Source organism: Lampetra fluviatilis, chromosome 32, assembly GCF_964198595.1.
Source record: "Lampetra fluviatilis chromosome 32, kcLamFluv1.1, whole genome shotgun sequence".
Taxonomy (NCBI): domain Eukaryota; kingdom Metazoa; phylum Chordata; class Hyperoartia; order Petromyzontiformes; family Petromyzontidae; genus Lampetra; species Lampetra fluviatilis.
In genome coordinates, this window is record NC_136306.1 from 5,437,514 (window position 1) to 5,458,347 (window position 20,834).

The 20,834-nt window shown below is 50.1% G+C and overlaps 1 protein-coding gene across 14 annotated transcripts in view; it reads right to left on the reverse strand.

The window, feature by feature from the left end:
* LOC144943679 (neuronal cell adhesion molecule-like) overlaps positions 1 to 20,834 on the reverse strand; it is a 168,836-nt gene that overhangs the window by 45,465 nt on the left and 102,537 nt on the right. For all 14 annotated transcript variants that reach the window (XM_078871386.1, XM_078871387.1, XM_078871390.1 and 11 more), the window contains 5 exons: positions 17,236 to 17,253; positions 11,900 to 12,005; positions 10,072 to 10,268; positions 5,632 to 5,754; positions 1,893 to 2,063 (listed from right to left, as the gene is read on the reverse strand). In XM_078871386.1, coding sequence (XP_078727512.1) covers positions 1,893 to 2,063; positions 5,632 to 5,754; positions 10,072 to 10,268; positions 11,900 to 12,005; positions 17,236 to 17,253 — 615 coding nt within the window. The remainder of the gene's footprint in view (positions 1 to 1,892; positions 2,064 to 5,631; positions 5,755 to 10,071; positions 10,269 to 11,899; positions 12,006 to 17,235; positions 17,254 to 20,834) is intronic.

The following is a 20,834-nucleotide window of genomic DNA, read 5'->3' on the forward strand; positions in this document are numbered from 1 at the left end:
AGACCGAGGAGGAGACGATGGCGATTGTGATGACTGTGATGACGATGGTGGTGGTCGTGGTGGCTGACGGAACGAGGTTGGTTGGCCGGCAAAAGGGAAACCGGCCACACCACCAATTCACTCACCGTGCCCTGGCTGGGACGCAGTGTCATTGTCAGCGTCCACTGGAAGTAAAGACCAAAGCACAGCAGGAGAGGGTAAGGGGGGGGGGCGTGGGGCGGGCGGGTGTGGGGGGGATTCTAAACCTACGTTTTAAAATTAAAAGACACAATTCCAAAAAAGAATAAGAATACAATACTAATGGCTTTTATATAGCGCTCTTCATGCAAGGTATCCCAATTAAAACAAGGAAGAAGAATCATGCATATTTCATGGATTTCCGCAATGCTTTCCATCATGCGTTTGAAGTCATTACATTGTCGATCTTTGTAGCCGTTAAGAAGAATGAGTGGGATCGGGCAGGACCGCATGGTGGGTGAGACTGGCGATGGAATCACAGTCAAAGGAGGGACCACGTCCAAAAGGATGACCGCTGCATGGGACGCAGCGCCGAGGTGAGCTCTTGCGCAGGCGTGAGATCGATGGCGAGCACTACTGGCTCGTAAGGGATGTCGATCGATGGCGCGGGGAGGAATTCATCCAGCAGTGGAGAGAAAATTCTAACGTACAAAAAAACCTAAATGGCGCACTCAACTTGTGCGGAGTGAATTATCAAACCTTTCCACTTGTAGGTGTAGATTCGTACTGCCGCGTCGCTAAGGACCAATGCTGCTTTGGTAGTGAATGAAAGCAACACAAATCTGTTCATTGGGTTGGGTCTTCCTTTACAATAAGCTGTGCGAAAAACTCAAATGGCGAACGTGGATTCTCACGGAAATGAGAAAGAAGAGTGATCGGTGGAGGGGGGGGGGGTCCAACGATCGCCAACAACGCGAGAGCAGAACGCTTAGAAGACATAAATCAACCCGAATTAATTCGCGAATGAAAACGTGGACAAGAGTTGGGAGCCGCACGGTGAAAGCAAAAAGAAGAAAAAATAAATTGATGCTTCCCGACGCTGTGGGCCGGTCTCAGCGGCAGTCGCCGGGCAAAGTTGAAATTTTTCCATTTGTGAAATTGCCCCCGAGTGGAGTTAGCGCTCCCGATTCGCGCTGGTCCCAGGGCCCCGCAATCTCTGCCTCCGTGTCAGAGTTGATGCATAACGCCCGCCAAGGGGGTAAGGGAGGAGGCGCGGATGTGGGGGGGACCGGGGAGGGGGATTCAAAAGCAGAATTCTGTGAACGAGCGTAGAATTTACACCGCACTACAAAGTACCACGGGGCTCGCAAGGCAATGCTGGATTCCAACACCAACTGTGCGCTGTGCCAACAGCCTTAGGATACAGGGCCCACAGGTTACTGCGGGATTACTAAGCCATTCGTGCACGTCGGGTTAGCCAACTCAAAAGGTTCATAAACCTGGGACATATTATGGGAAGAGTGGAGAACTATGAAGCAATTGACTCTCAATATTCGCCGAGAAGACTCGCGGATTTTTCAAGGGCAGTTTCCTCAAAGAGAGGACCACATTGCGAAAACCAGGAAGGGTGGCAACCCTCCGCTTACCCGAGCCAACAAAACGAAAAAAATCCACCAGAAAACCTAACGCAGTAAAGTGCCGTGCAAAACCGACCGGCGTGACGAACAAGAACAACGATGGAAACCACTTCTTAGGACCGGGAAGCGGGAAGCACGCGTGTACCCGCAGCGCGACACGATCTACGCGGCTCTTACGCACGCACACACGAGCATGGATGGTGTCGGACATTTGGCACATGGTGTAAAATGGCGGTGGCGACGACGACGACGAAGCGCGACGATGAAGCCACGACGCGCGGGCGCCCCGCCACTCACTCGGCCTGACGATCAGCTTGAGCGGCTGCTTCTGCTGGATGGTCTGCGTGTGCGTGAAGCGCGCGTAGCACACGTAGTCGTCCTTGCCGTCCGTTGGGAGCACGTTGGCGAAGTACAGGTTGCCGTTGAGGCCCTGCGACACGCGCGAGTCCTGCGGGACCCTCTCCATGGCTGCGCCGCCGCCGCCACCATCGGGGTAAGGGGATAATAAGGGGATCACGGGGGGTCAGGAGGAGGAGGAGAGACCGGTGTCAACGAAGGGGGTTGGTGGAAGTGATTTGGGATGGGGTGGGATAATTGCGGAAGGAGATGGACGCCTCCCCGATGCCGATGTTTGCACACTGCACCAGGTACTTGTGTGAAAAGTTGAGCCGCAGATCCGAAATTACTCACCACTGTTGTTAGCCACAGCTGAGATTCAAATTCAAGTTTTCGCATGCACACACGTATATGTGCAGAAAGACAAAGATTGCCCCTAAAGCCTCCAAACGAGTTTTGGGGGAAGAGCTGTCGGCGAGCACCTGTGAAGGACCACACGGCGCACGAGGGGGAGGGTGGCCAGGACCACGCCCGGCCGCCTTTGTCTCCCCAAAGCTGATGGTTACACACTGCACCAGGTATTCATTGAATGCTGAGTCAAGCAAGGGGAGGCTCAAAACCGGTTCAGATATTTGTCACTGTTATTGGTCGTGAGCAGTAGTCGGGTTCGTAGCGGAGTGTGCCAACCGCCACACCACCGCTCGACTACGCGCACACACACACGCACGTGTGTGTGCACGTGTGTGCGCACGCAACGACGACATGAACAGTCGTCATTTGACACAAAGTCGCGATCGCGTCACCACAGGGTTGTGCCAGGCTAGGTGCACATTAAGGCGTGCATGCATAGACACACAACCACACTAAGCACTTAAATACGTGCACTCAATAGTGCACGCACGCACAGAAGTGGACTCACAGAGAGACGGAGACAGAACGAAGAGGGAGAGAGCGGGAGCCAGACCCTTACACAACCAAGGAGCAACACGTGTACAACACCCTATTAACAAATCATCACAATAAAACTAAAACATTGCCTCCCCCCGACGATGAGAGGAACTCCTGTAAACAGCAACACACAATGAGCAAACAGCAACGAAAACAGACTGCACCCCTCCCCCATAACGAACGGCCGTATACATTTTCATGACCACTTAAGGGGCACGGCACGATGAATCTACTGACAAATTAGCCGCCGTGAAGGCGGCAGGCACGGTGAGCACGCGGTTTCCCGTCAACGGCCGGGCGACGGAACACGGACTCGTAATTCGATGAATCGGCCGAAGGGTTGCGCGTCTTTAATTCACGGATTGCGCGACGACATGCGGCAATTTAACGGTCATCTCGTTTGTAAAGAGTCTCGTAATTGTTTTTTTTTGTGGTCAGGCATGCAAACGCCCTCTCGATATTTCTCACCCCCCCCCGCCGCCGCCTCTCTCTCTCTGTCTCTCGTGCGCGCAAAATCACACGCTTCGTGGCGCGTTCGCTGCCGCCTCACAGGAGGAAGGTTACGAGTTCGACTCCTGGTTAGGGGTTGTCTCTGCCCATATCATCCTTCCGATGGGTCGATACAATGAGTAACCACATTGTGCCGAAAATCAACAGCGGTTGTCCTTCGGATTGCCTCAGCTTCTGACCTAGGAATTGGGAGTTTCCTCCACTGGCTTGCAAGGCCTCATTGAACACCGCCTCAATGCCCATTTGGCCAGGGGCCCACGCACTCACTCGGACAAATGAGTCGGGGAAGCCAGAAGAACGTGCACCTCGATCCCGCGTGAAACTCGACCGACGAGCGCGCTGCAATTGGTGAAAATCTGGGGCTGCATGAACGGGTGAAGTGACAAGTGCTCATCGCCATGCTGATGTGCGCGTGGGCAGCGGGAGCGGAGCAGGTAGCACGCCGCACTACGAACCCGGTGAACCGAGTTCAATTCACGCTCACGACCAATAACGGCAGCGAATATTTTGAGCCGGTCCTGGGCGTCCCTCCCCTAGGTTGACTCAGCCTTGTGGTGAGCTCCATGGCGTGGCGTGTAAACACCGGCACTGGGGAAACAAAGGTGGCTGAGTGTGGCGTTGACTACCCATGCTCTCGTGTGCCGTGCCGGCCTTCATAGGTGCTCGCGAACAGCATGTGCTCAAACAATCTGTTGAAGGCTATACGGGGAGACCGTGTGTCTTTATACGCAGAGCAAGTGTTGTTTGCGAGCACACATTAAGGCAAAAACAACAGCACTTGCCCCCATTGTCTATGAAGCCTTTATGGGGGATATATGTCTTTGTACTCATAGCTAGTACCTATTAAGGCCAATATAACCGCACTTTTTTCCAACAATCTATGAAGGCCATAACACAAAATAACAAGCAGCGTCGCTGTGGAGAATATAAATAACAGATCAGTTTAACACGTAGGCTTTCGCGACCAATATTGTTCATAATCAACGATTTTTGGGTTTAGATCGCGTTATTTATAAATGTGTCGTAACCCTCCACCACCCAACACGGCCAATCAGTAAAAAAGTGTCACGTTGACAAAAGACAAATAGTTCACTGCTTTAGCCCACCGGTGTGTTGAAGCGTGAAACCACAACATTTACAATTTGAGTACGACGTTTCGCTGGTAATTGCATCCAGCATCATCGGGCAATTCGCCAGAATGGTGAGGCTCTGCTGTGTCTCCCGTTCTTATATAGAGCAGCAGCAGGGTGACGTCATCATTAACTCTTTAACTCATCAGGTGCAAAGATTTGAGGGGGGGTTATTGTAATTATATACTTGATTAGTAATAAGGCTATTGTTACGATGCGAGTTGTAGATTAGTAATCATTTGGAATGTGTTCTATTGTGATTATGCTACATTAATAATCAGTTAGTGCTTGTTTCCCTTATAAGGAAATGTAATGCATCTTATTTAATAATACGCTTCCAGGCCGCACTAAGCCTGTAGCTGTCTGAGCAGAAATAACTTTAATCGCTCAGACAGCTACAGGCTTAGTGCGGCCTGGAAGCGTATTATTAAATAAGATGCATTACATTTCCTTATAAGGGAAACAAGCACTAACTGATTATTAATGTAGCATAATCACAATAGAACACATTCCAAATGATTACTAATCTACAACTCGCATCGTAACAATAGCCTTATTACTAATCAAGTATATAATTACAATAACCCCCCCTCAAATCTTTGCACCTGATGAGTTAATGAGTTAATGATGACGTCACCCTGCTGCTGCTCTATATAAGAACGGGAGACACAGCAGAGCCTCACCATTCTGGCGAATTGCCCGATGACGCTGGATGCAATTACCAGCGAAACGTCGTACTCAAATTGTAAATGTTGTGGTTTCACGCTTCAACACACCGGTGGGCTAAAGCAGTGAACTATTTGTCTTTTGTCAACGTGACACTTTTTTACTGATTGGCCGTGTCGGGTGGTGGAGGGTTACGACACATTTATAAATAACGCGATCTAAACCCTAAAATTGTTGATTATGAATAAATAACAGATGTATAAGCGGATAATGCCTCCACATATAATCCGTCTCTCCCCATCAAAAATAAATTGAATCAAACCAGCCTTCTGGCAGCGCGTAACTTGAGCAGCACTGATTCGATGCGAGCACAACTCCGGCCCGGCTCCGACACCACGCGGCATCTCGGGTTGGCAAAGGCCGCAGACGTTCGTGCCGGTACTCACAGCCGTCCATCCAGAAGATGATGGGAGGGGGAAGCCCATCGGGCGGGTTGCAGGGCAGTACGGCGGAGGAGCCCTCCATCGCCACGACAGGCTCCAGGTTCTCACGGGGCCACAGCGGGGCACCTGGAGGACACAGACAAAAGATAAAGATGACCCGTGTAGCCCGAACAGACTTTTTGGGGCAAGTGCTGTCGCGCGAGCACCTGTGAAGGGTGGCACGGCGCACGAGCGGGGGGTGGGAGGTGGCCACCACGCCCGGCCGCGTTTGCCTCCCCAGTGGCGATGTTTACGTGCCGCACCAGGTACTCGTTTTAGACTGAGTCGACCTAGGGGAAGTCCAGGACCGGTTCAGATATTCGTCGTGAACGGGAACTCTGGCCGCCGGGTTCGTAGAGCAGCATACTAATTGCGACACTGCCGTTCCCCATACACGCACGCACGCACACACAAAGACACACAAACAGAAACTTTATTTATCCTTTAGTATGAGCAGACTATTGTTGTGTTTCTGCATACAAATAAAATAAGTTTTAGTCCCTCGCCCTTTTGGCTGGAACGCAGAGAACTCTGAGCCTCAAAAAAGGTGAATGTTATTAAAGTTGCTGTCATTTTGTGTGCTCTTACAAGGTCATATCCGCTGACCTTCTGCACCACGACAACCAATCACGACGCCCACACCCACACACCCCCCCCCGCCTGGCCCCCGAGAGCCTCAACACACGCAAAAAAAGACAGCCGGTAAAGTTTACGGCTGTGAAAAAGAGATAAATGTGCCGGTTGATATTAGTGTTTTTGTTTGTATTCTCCTCTGAAATTATTGCGAGACGAACCGGCTGTGAGAAATGTCACGGGGGGGGGATGAGCAAAGCTCGGCGTTCACCCAGCGAAGCGATGAGACTTTGCGAGCGTGTGTGTCACCTGCGCCGTGTCACAGAGGAACCGCTCGCGCTCCGTGATGCCTGCATGTCGGCTGTCAACGGTGACACGGAGAGGCCCGTGTTTGGCTGGCTCGTCGCTTCATTTCGTGTTTGGCTGGCTTGTTTTTTAAAATATTATTACCATTTTTGTATGCTTTGTTTCGTTCGAAACAACAAATCATTACCGTTCCCATCCCGTGCTAATCAGCGCACGGCCGTGGAAATAATGACCCCTAGGCCCGATCGCCAAAGTCACGTCCGGCCCACCGTCCTCGCGACTGCTACGGCGGCCCAGCGGCACGTTCGTCTGCGTTCACTCTTTTGTTAGCGAGCATCTATTAAGGTGAGACGGAAGTTTGGTAACTGACCCGTGTGTGTGTGTGTGTTCCGTCTCAACCCGTTGAATTGTACTGTATCGAGCTTCACTTCATTGCGTTGTACTGTTCTGTTTCAATGTGGCGCATTATGTTCATTGTACTGCATTGTATCATTATTAGGCGTGAGAATATGCGCCGTGAATAATGCACCCATAATGCACCACGTGCACACACACACCAGCCGGGTGGCTGAGTGGTAGGTCGCGAATTCAAATCAAATCCTGATTGGGGGATGAGTAACCCATCATCCCTTTGGGGTCGATAAAATTATTAGAGTGGGGAATGATGTGCTGTTGGATAGAACTCGCGGCCACCGAAGGAGTGTGGAATGAGCACCAATGGTACAGGGCTGTAAACCGTACATGAGCACGAGTGCCCCAAAGCTCATATGGGCACAAAGTCACGTACACGACTGTGGAGCTGTGCACGAGCCGATTTCATCGCTGCAGCCGGATTAGAACTGAACAAAAAAAAAGCATTAATCATTAGCCTCGACGGCAAAGATCCGTCCGTTCTACCAGCACCGTTTCTCCGGGATTTTTATTTATTTATTTGCCGCAACAAAACTCATTACAGTTTCATAATTTCAAAGAGGAGTGGGGGGAAAAAATGATACAGCGGCACAAACATGAGAGAATTGCCTCTGACAGCAATTCGAAAGCTAATATTCCCCCACTCACCTCCCTCCAAATCGCTATAACAGAAAGCTGGCCTCGGTGTTGGCACCAGACGCGGTGTAAATCTTGGCAGCGCAACTGTCTATTCGCTCTGGCTCGCTTCAAACGTGCGAGTCTATCTCTCCGAGCATTTTTCAATTCCCGTTTTCGTTTGAGTGAGTGCCGTTTAAGTCCCAAAATAGTACAAAAAAAAATCGATAACAAAAAAAAATGTTCTCCAACAAGATTTATCCTACTCGCCGACAGGATATTAAAAATAAAATGTCCTTTATATCTGATTGAATAAATGCATTTCGGAGAGAGCGAAAAAGTTTTAAGTTGAAATAAGCTTCGTGTGACAGAACTTATCGAGTTACACAGCACGAGCCCCCAATCGTGGCCATCCCCGAGGAACGAATCCGTTGTGGAAAATGGTCAAAGTTACGCAACGAATAAACGTCGACAGCCGGGATCGATCCACTGCTGGAAGCAGGCCTCGTCAATGTGCCGCTACCTCACACGATCCCGCGATGTAACGATCCATGCATTGCTCGGACATGAAACCGATTTCACCGCTCCATCTCCACGGTGGACGCCTTCTCGGATGCGTTCCATTCCTTGGCTGCCGCTCCGTTATTATTCTTCGTCCAACTGTCCATCATCCCTTCTGTCCGTGGAGTGTCCTTACCAGTTTGGATGGTGCCACTTAACCCGAGTATGTTCTGTGATCCACGTGTTCCTCTCTCTGTGCCTCTCAGTGCAATACCACGCGCGTGCCATTCTATTCTTCTCTGAATGCACGTCAGCGGTGGCTATTAGACGCAAACCATTCCGTTTTGGAAAAAAAACGGCGAGTTACTCGTCGCACACGAATGCAGCTCGATTAAAATTTAGGCGAGCTGTGCCTCCTACTTCCGAACGGACACTCCACCTCCGCAGCCGCGCGCGTGATAACTTAAAACCCGGTGACGCGCAGCACGCAAAGAATCGCTCCCACCGGAGCACGGGAGTAAAAATCCCAGCGCGTCGCGATACCGAGCGATAAAACACGCTCGCAGAACGAGCCTTTCAGAGGCGGCAAAATAAAAGGCAAATGAACGTTATTTTATTTCGAAAACGTAAAAGCCAATGGGCTGGTTACGCGACACAATTAAAAGCTTGCCCTTCGACGGCGATACGCAGTGGCCCGTGATTGATACCGCCCGTCGCAACACATCACCGCTTGGTCGTTTTGCCGGGCGCGAATATCGCTTCGGAAGTCCAAAGCTTCTGCTCTGATGCCTGTAGACAATTATTAATTGTCCTAATACGAAGCCTGATTAAGGCATTCCACGTACGGCCCAAATGTTATCTCGTGTAAACCTCAAACTAATGATTGTGTTTTATGTACGCCAATTACCGAATGCGCGCCCGCATTAAGGGATACACGCACTAATATCTCATGCACGCGCCATTAGCTTCATCAAACGCATGCCACTAATGATCTCAAATAACACGGCTTTCATAATCCCGCTCTCTGCCAATTGTCAATTATCTTATGCAACCTAACACGCTCCCATGTAGACCTCGCCCATCTCCATACAACCTGTCTTTTCGCTGCACAAAGATCTCCCCCCCGCCGCACGGCCTTGAGTAGGCTGCTGGGCTCACTGTTGTTAGCAAGCACTTATGAAAGCTGGAGCAGCACAGGAGGGAGGTGGTGGTGCCGTCAGCACCACGCCCGGCCGTCTTTGTCTCCCCACTGCTGACGTTTTACACACCGCACCAGGTGCTCCTTTCAAGCTGAACTGACCAAGATGAACTGGATATTCAGATATCACCGATGTCAGCCAAGTGCAGGGTTAGAACTCAGGTCGTCAGGTTCGTTGTGCAGTGTGCTAACCACGAGATCATTGCTCTTCAAATCTCATGCGAAGACAAAGATACCCCGTATGGCCTTTTATTTTTGGGGCAAGTGCTGTTCGGCGGGCACGGCACACAAAGGGGTGGGTGGCCTGCCGCCTCTGTTTCTCCAGTGGCAATGTCTACACATGTTTACACATTGCAACACGTACTCATTTGAATCGTCTTTGGGGAAGCCAGGATCAGTTTGGATAATCGCCACTGGTGTTGGCCACGAGCGGAAATCGAACTCGGGTCGCCAGGTTCGTAGCGCAGCGTGTTAAGCACTAAACTGCCGCTCCCCATCCACACACACACATTGTCACGTACGTTCTCCTGTAAAAGTAGTTGAATGCTGTCTAATCACACCTGACCTGGGATCAATACACCCAGCAGAACGACCCCGTGAGAGCCGAGTCCACACGGAGGCTGCTCCTGCGGCGGTGCGGCTCGCGGTGCGTGGATCGCGGTTCGCCCGCAAACTTTTGCGGTTACGTCTGCACGTGTGTGTGCGCAGCGACACGGCAGTGCGCGGGCAGTCCGTTGCCAATTTAACCCCTGATGGGGGGGGGGGGGGGGGGTTCAGGCGTCGCGGTGCGTCCCACTCACGTGATAGCCGCACGGTGATGTTCTCAGAGAGCGCCGTGCCGCCCTCGTTCTCCGCCGAGCACTGGTAGATGCCCTCGTAGGCCTCGGCGATGCCGGCCGCCACCATGTCGATAGTGATGGTGCCCGAGCCCTCGTGCCAGCTCACATAGGGGTCGTCGTCCGGGTCAAACCGCCGCCCGTCCTTGCGCCACTGAAACCTGGCAGCGGCAACAGTGCGGCTCTGAGGTCAGGCGGTGGTGGTGCTGTTGTTGGTGATGATTATAGTGGTGCTGGTGCCGGTGGTTGTTCAGATGGTTTTAGTGGTGGTGGACACCCTGATGGTGGTGCTGGAGGTGATGATGACTTCGGATTGCCAATAAAGAGCCAATTACTGGACATTCAGTTGAAAGTGATTTAACAATTTAATTGCTTTGTCGGAGAGAATTGTAAATACACCCACTCTCTCACTCACCCACCACCATCAAGTTTATATTCGGGGCTGTGTGAAGTTATATGGTCTATCGTTTGGTGTTTGTAGCTGCAGTCCCTGTGGTGGTGGTGATGATGATAGTGGTGGTGGTGCTGGCAGTCATGTTGGTGGTGCTGGTGGTTTCGCTGGTGGTGATGATTGCGATGATGGTGGTGGCGGTGTTGACGATTATGGTGGTGGCTGCAGTTGTGCTGATGGTGATGGCTATCGTGGTGGAGGCATCGTTTATTGTTACGCCCGCGACCGTAAATCGCAGCCGCACGTGGGACGCTCACCCAGCAGCTACCGGCGCTGACTCATCGAGTCATAAGCGGTTCGGGGACAGACGCCGCGCGCAAAACGAAACTGCCCGAGCGAGGGAAATGAAATCAATAAATATCAGGGAGGCACGCACGGGGCGTCGCGCTGGGAACAGCCAAACAATAAAGAGAGGAAAAGAAAAAACAACGGTGTGATCGACGGCGCTGTCCCTGCGCGCATCCCTCGCAACGTGGAAAGAGGCGACGCCGCAACTTTCCGCGCACCGATGCTTGAGCCGGTAGGTCACTGCACGCTCCGTAATATTTGCGCAGGTGGCGGGGGTCACAGTCGGTGAGGGAAACTCGGCCGCGAGAACGGCGGTGAGGAATGGTGCGGCGCTGGGGCCCCGCCAGAGGTCGCAACCGGGTACCCGATACCCGTACCCTACCCGATACCCGGCTACCCGTACCCGGCCGGGTACGAGTACGGGTACCCGTTTGCGACCCTGGTGCGGCCGGGTACGGGTACGGGTAAGGAATCAAAACCCGTTTGCGACCTCTGGGCCCCGCGGAGGAGGCAGGGAGCCCACGCGGCGCGGGGGGCCAACTCCTCTCCCCCGGGTCCGGGATTTGACGCCGGGGACTGCAGCCCAGGGAACTCGGATTGTTAAAGGGGGCCCTCCCCCAAAATCTATAACAGCTATGTGCCCCTCCCAACCCCCCCTCCCTCCAAATGAAACGTAACCCTGCGCACTGTGGCTTTTGTTGTGGATCGCTGACGCACGCCCGCACGCACGGGCGCCTTGATAATTACCCTCGTATATCTCACCAACGGCAAAAAAAAAAAATGGGGCGCCCGTGAAAAATTGATGACGCCGCAACTCTATTTAATGGACTGCCGAGCATGCAGGCACGTCCATGCCTTGCCCCAGCACGGGCCGGATTGGGGGAGCGCATCCCGCACGGAATAGAGCCGCGCTGAAGATCGCGCGTGCGTCCTGTGCACCGACTCAAGGTGAATTATAACGCGACTGAGCGGACGCGAGAGAGAGAGAGAGAGAGGGAGGGAGACGTGAGGCAGGTAGACGGGCGATGGGTGAGACGGAGGGAGGTCGCTTACTTGGGCGTTGGGTTGCCTTGGCCCTCGCACTCCACCACGATGTTGTCCCGTGGGTCCACGATGTAATCCACCGGCGACTGCCGGGTGATGGACGGAGGCTGCTTAACTGCAAGATATCGACGGGTTACCAAAGTGTTGATTTTTATTATAAAAATAAGGTACCAGCATTCGAGCGGTTCGCTGGCAAACAAAAAGATCGAACACGTCCGTTCGATCATTTCCCGCACCACCATCGCCATAACACAGTACGATCGCAAGACCATCAGCATGGTTGGCTATGCACGGTGTGAAAGAAGTTCAACATACATAGAACGTGTCTAGGTGTGGCCGCACCTCAAGTCGCTGCGTAAAACAAATATATTGAGGGCATGTGAGAAAGATGACTGCTGTATTGAAGTTTGTCGAGGTGATGAACATTGTCAGAGCACAAGAGGAAGGGTCTCAGGTCCGGACTTCACCAGGGGGATTATCATTATCGTTATTGTTGTTATGCTTGTTTAACCAGGAAAGCGTCATTGAGTCTCAAGACTCTTTTTCACCAGGGTCCTGCTACATTTTTCACAGTGGGTGGCGACGATTGCTATACATTGTTCCAAAAATCAAGTGACTTGGAAAAAAATGTGGACCGTGACGCGGGCATACAATGGCCTCTCCCAATGGTGCCACGGGATTTCTAAACTTCCCCAGCGACGCGAACGGCGCCTCTCTTTTTACGGTCGATACGCCCCCACAGCGTTAACCAGGGCGGCCTGTCGGTCCCGAACCGCAAGCCTTTGGACAGCCAGGGGGAGGGAGTTTCAGGCAGCGGTGGGGACAGCAGTGGGCCAGAAGCGACCTCTTATCGAGCAGAGGTTGAACGGGGCCTTTTGCCATTGCCTTATGAAGTAATAACAAATAATATTTACAATGCCCTTTATTTAGGCCACATAGTGGGTGGTACAGGGTTCTGTGGTAAACTTGTTATACTGTCCGTCTGGGCTTCCAATGCGCCACTGAGCAGAGTGGTGAGGTATAGCCGATTAACTGCGCAACCTTCATCTGGCAATGGATTTTATAAAGGGCCGTATGTGTTAAATTGTTATGAAGCCGGCCTCACTGAGTCTCAAGACTAGTTATTGTTAGGGCCCTACCGTTGGGATGTTTGGCCAATTCCATTTATGAATATTTGGCATACGTACCACATTATTTGCTTTTTGTTTAGATTAAAGAATCTCAAACCACGAGAAAATAACAATGTTGGGACAATGTGCTTAACAGCATTGAGGTGATACGTGGCTACCGATGGAAAGGTCAGCTCATTATATTTCATTCATACGTTTATCCTTGACAATAGAGGCAAACCATTTACAGCCCACGCAGCTTCAAATACCCGAGAATGATTGTCCCACGATGCCAAATTCACGCATTGTGGCTTAAAGACAAAGCTGCCTTGATGCCTCACACGGACACACAATGGTCTTGTTTTATATTTTAAACGTAAATGATGTTGTCCATTGTCCTTCGTGCACTGTGCAAATTGTGAATGCATCCACACACGAGTGTGTTTTTTTTACGCAGGAAATGCCACGGTAATGGTTCTACAACGCACATCAACGCTTAACGGAATTACACAGGCGATTCTGCAGTAACAGAATTATACGGGTGATTCTGCGGATTAACGAAATGACATCGCCGATTCTGCGAGGTAACGGAATGACAAATGAGATTCGGCGTTAAAGGAATCAGGCAAATGATTCTGCGGGTAAATGGAATTATGCAGATATTTCGGTGTCAGAATTACATGGCTGATTCGGCGGGATGACGCAACTACGCATGCGATTCCACGGCAATGGAATCAGTCGGGTGATTCTGCGGGTAACGGAATGATGCAGATTTCGTGGTGTCGGAATTACACGGCCGATTCTGCGGGGTGATTTCTACGGTAGTGGAACCACGAGACCGAGATGCTAGAACTCATACTTTGCGCCAACCTGCTGCATATAGCATCTACAAACCGAGGTGACGGTGTATCAATAATCATCCGATTAGCGTTCGTCGTTGTGCAACGAGTCCACAAGGACCCCCACAGTCCCTGCAGCCACTCGAGGGCGCGACGCTCGCCCCAAAGCAAGTCAAATATAATCGATTCTTGAATTTAATTGCGACGATTCTGAATGGCGGAAATCCACGTGAATCGCGACAGGGATGAATTGTCACAACCCTTTACGGAAACCGAAAGGGCCCAAGGGATGCATTTGTAAAAATTGTGAGCCCGTCGTGTTTCCGTGCATCTTGCTGTAATCCCGTTACCGTGTGAATAGATCGCGTATTAAAGGTAAAGGGGCAGCCCTGCGATTGATTACTTGCTCTTGCCACTGCTGGCTCCGGGGCCTCCACTCAAAGCGAGCTCTCGAGAGGGCGTTTTTGCTCGATACTCTTCCAATCTGGCCAGATATTTTGGACGCGGTGGGAGTTACCTACACTTCACCCCACCGCATGTGACCTGACAATCATGAGACTAATTGTGGTGAGACCCATTTATGCTGCTGGGTAGAGCGAGGGGGGGGTAGGCGGGGGAGGGGGGGGTCAAGAAACTTGTCCCCTGCATTGTTTCAACTGCCGGGCCGCCGAGACGTCATCGTATCCAATCAGAATCTTGATTCAGACTGGAGGAATCCGATGAGCTATGAAGCTCTTTTTCACAGATGTCCTATTGACACACGTCTCCGGATTCCAAGTCGCGTGTGTGTGCTCAAGCTAACGGGCAGCATCGCCGAACCCACATATTAAAGAATTTAAAATTAATAACGTGGTATTGTTCTAAGATGATCTTTTTTCCCCCCCCAAATGTGATGAATGGCTGTTGGCTGTCCCGTCACGCGCGTGCCAAACGGGCGGTGTGGCCGGGGCGCGTGCTGCGGCGTTGACCTTTGAAGCACAAGAGGGTAGGCGAAGGCAGAGGCGTTGGCCGCTAACTGGCGGAAAATAAAATTAACCGCATGATACCGACGGCAACGTGCGCGCCCCCGGCGTGCGTGACGACAAATCCGCCACTAATCCCGCACGGCGCGTACAGGGATCATCCCGCGCACGACCTTTTTTTTGCCGGATTGAATTTAAGCTTCACGTAATTCAGAATCGGATTTTGAACTCGAAGAGTCGAAAAAAAGAGAGAAACTAAGAATTTGGGACGGTGGTTCCAAATGAACGCCCAGACGGGTGAGGCCCTCACCTTGCAGTGGATTGACAAGGAAAGCGTACTGTGTGTACAGCACAGCATTGTAGTATACATGATTTGAAGCTTTCAAATCACGTATGCTGTGCTGTACACACACGTAGGTATAAAATAAAATAAAATTGTATTTTATTTTATATCAAAGAGTATGTAGTGTACATGTTGCCTCCACCAAATTTCCGTGCGGCGTCTCGGGACTGGGGGGTGGGGGGCTCTGGGTAGTGGGGGGCTCGGGGGGTGGGGGGGTTGGGGGGTGGGGCTCTAGTGACTGGGGGCTCGGGCTCTTGCGATACGAACCCGAAAATTGCATCGGATTTGCGCTGCGCTTCCACAGGTCCCCTGCTAATGCAGCACCACACTCCGTCTCGTGTCGCCATGCAGATTGCACGAATGGAACAAAATTGGGGAAGAAGATGGACCAAGGAAAAAAAAACGGAATTGTGTGGGGCTTTTGTGTTTGGTTGCAAATAAGTATGAAATAAATAAACCCACAACGCCCCCCCCGCCCCCGCTGTGTCTTATCACCTGTGCTCATGTCAGCGTCAATCTGTGGTTCCCAATCAGGGGGTTCAACACCCCCACGTCTGCCATTGGCCGGCCACCCCCCCCCCCCTGCCCCCCCATGGCTTTCATCGGAAATGTGTTTATTTATTTCTTCGACGCACCATCGCGCGAGTCACATTGCGTGTAATTGGGTGCTCAGATGGAAGCGGCAGATCTGCTTTCGTTAAACCCAAATTGGGGCTCCTTTCGAAGCGACGACGCGATGGGGACAGGGTAGCGTGTTATGAACAATCACGCCCAAAGTCGTAGCGATGAGCACGCACGCAGGCACGCGCTGCGTGAGCAACAGACGGGTGCAGGAGCAAGCTGCAAGCGGGCCAGCACAACGTGCGGTCAGAGCTCCATCCCTTGCCGCGGATGACATCAACCAGCGGAGGAGGTGACAAAGGCCGCCGGGAGCGGTTTGGCTGGCCACAATAAACCCGCCGAGTCGGCCTTCGTAGGTGCTCGCTAACTGCACTTGTGACCGACAGCATGACGTGGAATCTTTTTTTTTGTTTTGTTACGGGCGGATCGGTCGTTGTAAAGTTCCCGCGCTGCGGTTGTGAACGAACCTCGCTGCTGTAGTTTGATTCCGGTCCCCGGCTAACATCAGTGATGATTATCTGAACTAGTTATGACCCCACCTCCCCCGGCTCCCCGAACTAGGTTGACTCAGCATTAAATGAGTACCTGGTGTGGGTGGCACTGGGGAGACAAAAGCAGCCGGGCATGGTGCTGGCCACACCATGTTGTACTGTCGCAGCCTTCACAGTCACTCGATAGCGGCACTTCTCTCCATTGTTAAAAGGCTCCACGGTGAATCTTTGTCTTTGTGTAAGTGGTCACATGTGTATGTGGAGTACACACGTGGCACTGCGTGTGTGTGTGTGTGCGTGTTGTTTACATGAGCGTATTGACCGGAGCGATTACATTGTGGCGAGTCACAATGGCAGAGTCCTTCGCAGCATCCTGGTGGGCGGACGCCCTGGGCAATTCAGTAAATTTAAAAAAGATTTTTTTTTTGCAACGATAACAACATGAGCCAGGATAAGGCGGTTTTGAGCAGTGCAGACGCTCAAATAACTGACAGTTGGATTCACAGAGCGAAGCAACAAAGATGAAAACAAACAAAAGCCAACCGGAGCAAAGAGGCAGAAATATACGAGTCGCGATCGTGCGGTGTGTAAGAAACTCATTAGGCGTTGCTGCGAAGCATCGTGGATCATAACATGTGCACAGTACATAGACACCCCCCCCCCGTCCGTTCGGTGCCTCTACATACCGTTGTCTGCGGAGTGCTCTTGCCAACGACGTCTAGCAAACAGCAGCAATTGTATAACGAGCCAGACTGCTGATGAGACCCAGAAAGTTAAAACCGACGCAGTGCGTTTTGCTTGCTTACACAAACGCTGCCGGATAACGTTGGTCTGGAAAGACGCCACAAAAGGGCGATGGACTAAAACACATTTTTTTTAATTTGAATGCGGAGAGACAGAACGGAAGTTCTTATACGAAAGAAGAGTGCTGTTGAGAGTATGATCCGTCTCGTGCGCACACACACAAAGGGTGGACTTACCCTCTTTCATGATTTGGGCTGCATCAGAGATGGAGAACAACAATGGGAAAAAAGAGAGACATAGGAAAATATTAAAACGACATGAGTAGTGGAAATAGCACACACGTACGCCCAAACCAATTACTTCAAGGCAAGTAATGAAAAGTTACTGCCAATAGCCACTCAAAGTGGTTTTCTGCTCAAATTAACATTCAGTCGATGGTCATCTTCTGAGTCATTGGTGGAAATTGCACAATACTTTTACGGGGGTGCTTCTAAAAACATAGGACAAACACTGTTGGCTTCCCCACAAAGTGGTACCGATTTTATCGACCCTGAAAGGATGATAGGCTAAGTCAACCCCGAGACAGGATTTGAACTCGCAACCTTCCAATTGCGAGCCGCTCACTCTACCCCCACCCCCCGAGCCACTTGACCAGCAGCGCAGCTTCTTTTCAACCGGAGATGGATGGGGCTGGTCTCCAGAAAATATTTCCCCAAACCGGAGATTTGCGGGGTTGAGTGTTGAGGGGATTGGGGGACCGCCAGAAAATATAAAAGCCCTGACCACTAGAATGACATCGCCTAAAAAAATATATACATATATATGCAGTTCAACATTCTTTATCTGACCAGGTGATCAGGCCTACTGATGTTCATTCGTAGAGATGTGAGAAGGTATGGATTCATCAATTAGGATCGAATCAAACGTTTGAGGTGCGTCGTGTGTGTCGGATCAATGTATTTCGATTCAAATCGGTTAAAAGTTTTTTTTTGCCACTGAAGGTTCAACAGTTATTTTTAACGCTCAAAAAGTCTATAAAAGAACACAACTCTAGATTCTACATGTACCTCAATGGTAACAACAACAAACAATCAATTTGCAAACAGAAATGTGACCCTGAATCCTTGCAATTCATGGCATCGTGCAGTGGGCGACTTATTGTATCTCTACTCATGAGCTCTGTTGCAAGCGAGTCCTGGGTCAGCATTGTTATAACATACACACCATTTTCAGCATGATTATTCTTTCATGATAATTTAGCCGTAAGTCATTTTCAGTTTTCTATGCTGTGAACTGGACACACAAACTGACTCATCTTGCACATGGGGTTGGTGGGTTAGAGATAGGAAGGAAATCATGGACAGAGATAAAATAATCCAAACAACCAAATCCCCCTAAATTCACCTGATCTCATTGGATCTCAGAAGCCAAGGAACATTATTCCTGGTTTGTACTCATTTTGGAGACCACCATGGCTTGCCAGGTGTTGTAGGTGTGAGGCTGAATGGTGTGGCCAGCAGATGGCTTAGTTGAGCACCACCCCCTCATATGCTACGTGCTAGGTTTTCTCACTGTTCTCAGCTTTCTTCACATACGTACAAAGCAAAACAGAAATTAAAATGAATTGGCCTATTATACCAATGTAGCACAAAGTCTTAAGTCTTAATGAGGCTACACTGGGTGAGTAATTGGCATTAGCAATTGTATGAGAGGCGTAATCTCTTGAACCCTGCCTAAAGTAGGTTTGAGGGAGCAAGTATTTGTAAAAAAAATGTTTGACATTCACTGTGTACATATTTTATATATCGTACATATTTTATATCCTTTCGCAAGTCTGGGTCATTACTGTTGGGAATCCAAACCCATCAGCCTGGCCAGGTGATGAGAGACGGATACATCTGAGAGCTCACGCATGACTACGTAAAATAAATACGTAAAAATAAATTCCACCCCCATCATCATTCACACTCGGAGGACCATGCTGTCAAACGACAAATGACTGTACAGGAACTGACATTTCTTCATAACAAGTTGTCGTTTAAATCAAAATGCAGGAATGAATTCATAATCGTGAGGGCCTTTCTCCCATTCAAACTCATTTAATAATATCTGAAAATAATGCAAATAAATTGTTATCATTATTTTCTGCCCTTTGTCAAAACACCGCTGTAGAAAGGCCTCTTTCACATGCCGTGTCGGTTGTCAGGGGTTGTTTGACCATACTTCACCACGCTTGTCAGCGCAGGTTGGTGGTTAAGGGGGTGGTTGGAAGCGGGGGGATGGGGGGTGCCCAGGTCCGGTTTGGATCTCAGTCGTAAGCCATCGAGGTCAGGTTACCGGGTTCATTCGTGCATGTGCACTATAACCACTGCACAACCCCATTGAATTAAGTGAAACAATATCATTCCCGTTAGTGATAATAGTAAAAACACTCAGGATTGCTGCGATGTAAGGATCATCCTGTCGTGTTTCCACTAATGAGGAATTCAAATGACACATTTTCACTGAACCGAAAAGTTTTCAATTTTTTTTTACTTTAACTTCACAACATACATAGCTGGCTCCAACAAAATATTTTCCATGCCCAAGGAGTGAGATTACATTTTTAACTGTAACGTGCCCGGGGGGGGTAAGTCAACCGACGAGATGGAGCGATCAAATCAGCAGGTGTATTCATTCAGAACCTTGAATGCATCTAATTCTTGATCCTCTATTTATGTGCGTGGCACTTGACCCTTTCCCGTTCCGAGACGTCTGCAAGTTGCAGGGTGGGGTCCCGTGCACCACTGAATCTCGGAACGTGAAAGCGGCTGAGCTTTAAATTCATTTAGAGACGTTGTTACTGACCGGAGGGAACTATAGCGACCAGACCGCACTCCATGATAGCTGGCGCCAAACTGTGCCATGCACCCTCCCGTATTGCCTCGTGGGAGCCTCGGTACCAATAAAGTTATTTTATTTCGATTTAAAGCTTTCGTGACTGCAGGGATTCATCTTCTTGGTTCTTTCGGTAAAGTCACGTAGAAGGGAAATAATAAAATAATAAAAATAAAACATAATAAAATAATTCTCACGACGTTTCGGCCACAACACAAGCAGCCGTCCTCAGGTGAAGAACAGGTCTGTCGGAAAGACAGCGTCTGTTCAGAACAGGTCTGTTCAGACCTGTTCTTCACCTGAGGACGGCTGCTTGCGTTGTGGCCGAAACGTCGTGAGAATTATTTTATTATGTTTTATTTTTATTATTTTATTATTTCCCTTCAACGTGACTTTACCGAAAGAACCAAGAAGATGAAAGTTATTTTATTTTAGTTTTCCTTCCAATTTCGTTTTGATGTACCCTTTCTCTCACTATCCTGGCCGCGGTCACGTTGACAAGTTGCCGTTAATTCTGAGATTTTGTACAGCGTTGTGCGATGAAATGTCATTTTACGCGCTATTCTTAGCGGCCGCTTCATTCACCACCAAGTAAACAAAACAATCGATGCTTGAATAAAATCTCTTGGGCAGCAGAGCGAATCGTTACGCCTCCACTGTAAAAATAAAGAAATAATAAACTCCGGAGGGGGGCTTGCATCGCGAGCCGCACGCGAGCTGAAGTGTTCGCTGAGAGTTCTGCTTGACTGTGTTGTGTTGCCATCTGTAATAATTACACCACGGCAATTAAAATATAAAAGAACATTTCTAGAGACCGCGTGCTCTGTTCCTTATGAATGCATCCACGTCATGGCCACACATTGAGCCAGGCTTCACACGAAAAGAAGATAATGAATCTCACGATGCCGAATTGAGCAAAAAATGTTCACGGCGACGGTTTCGCCCCATTTCCTGGCTT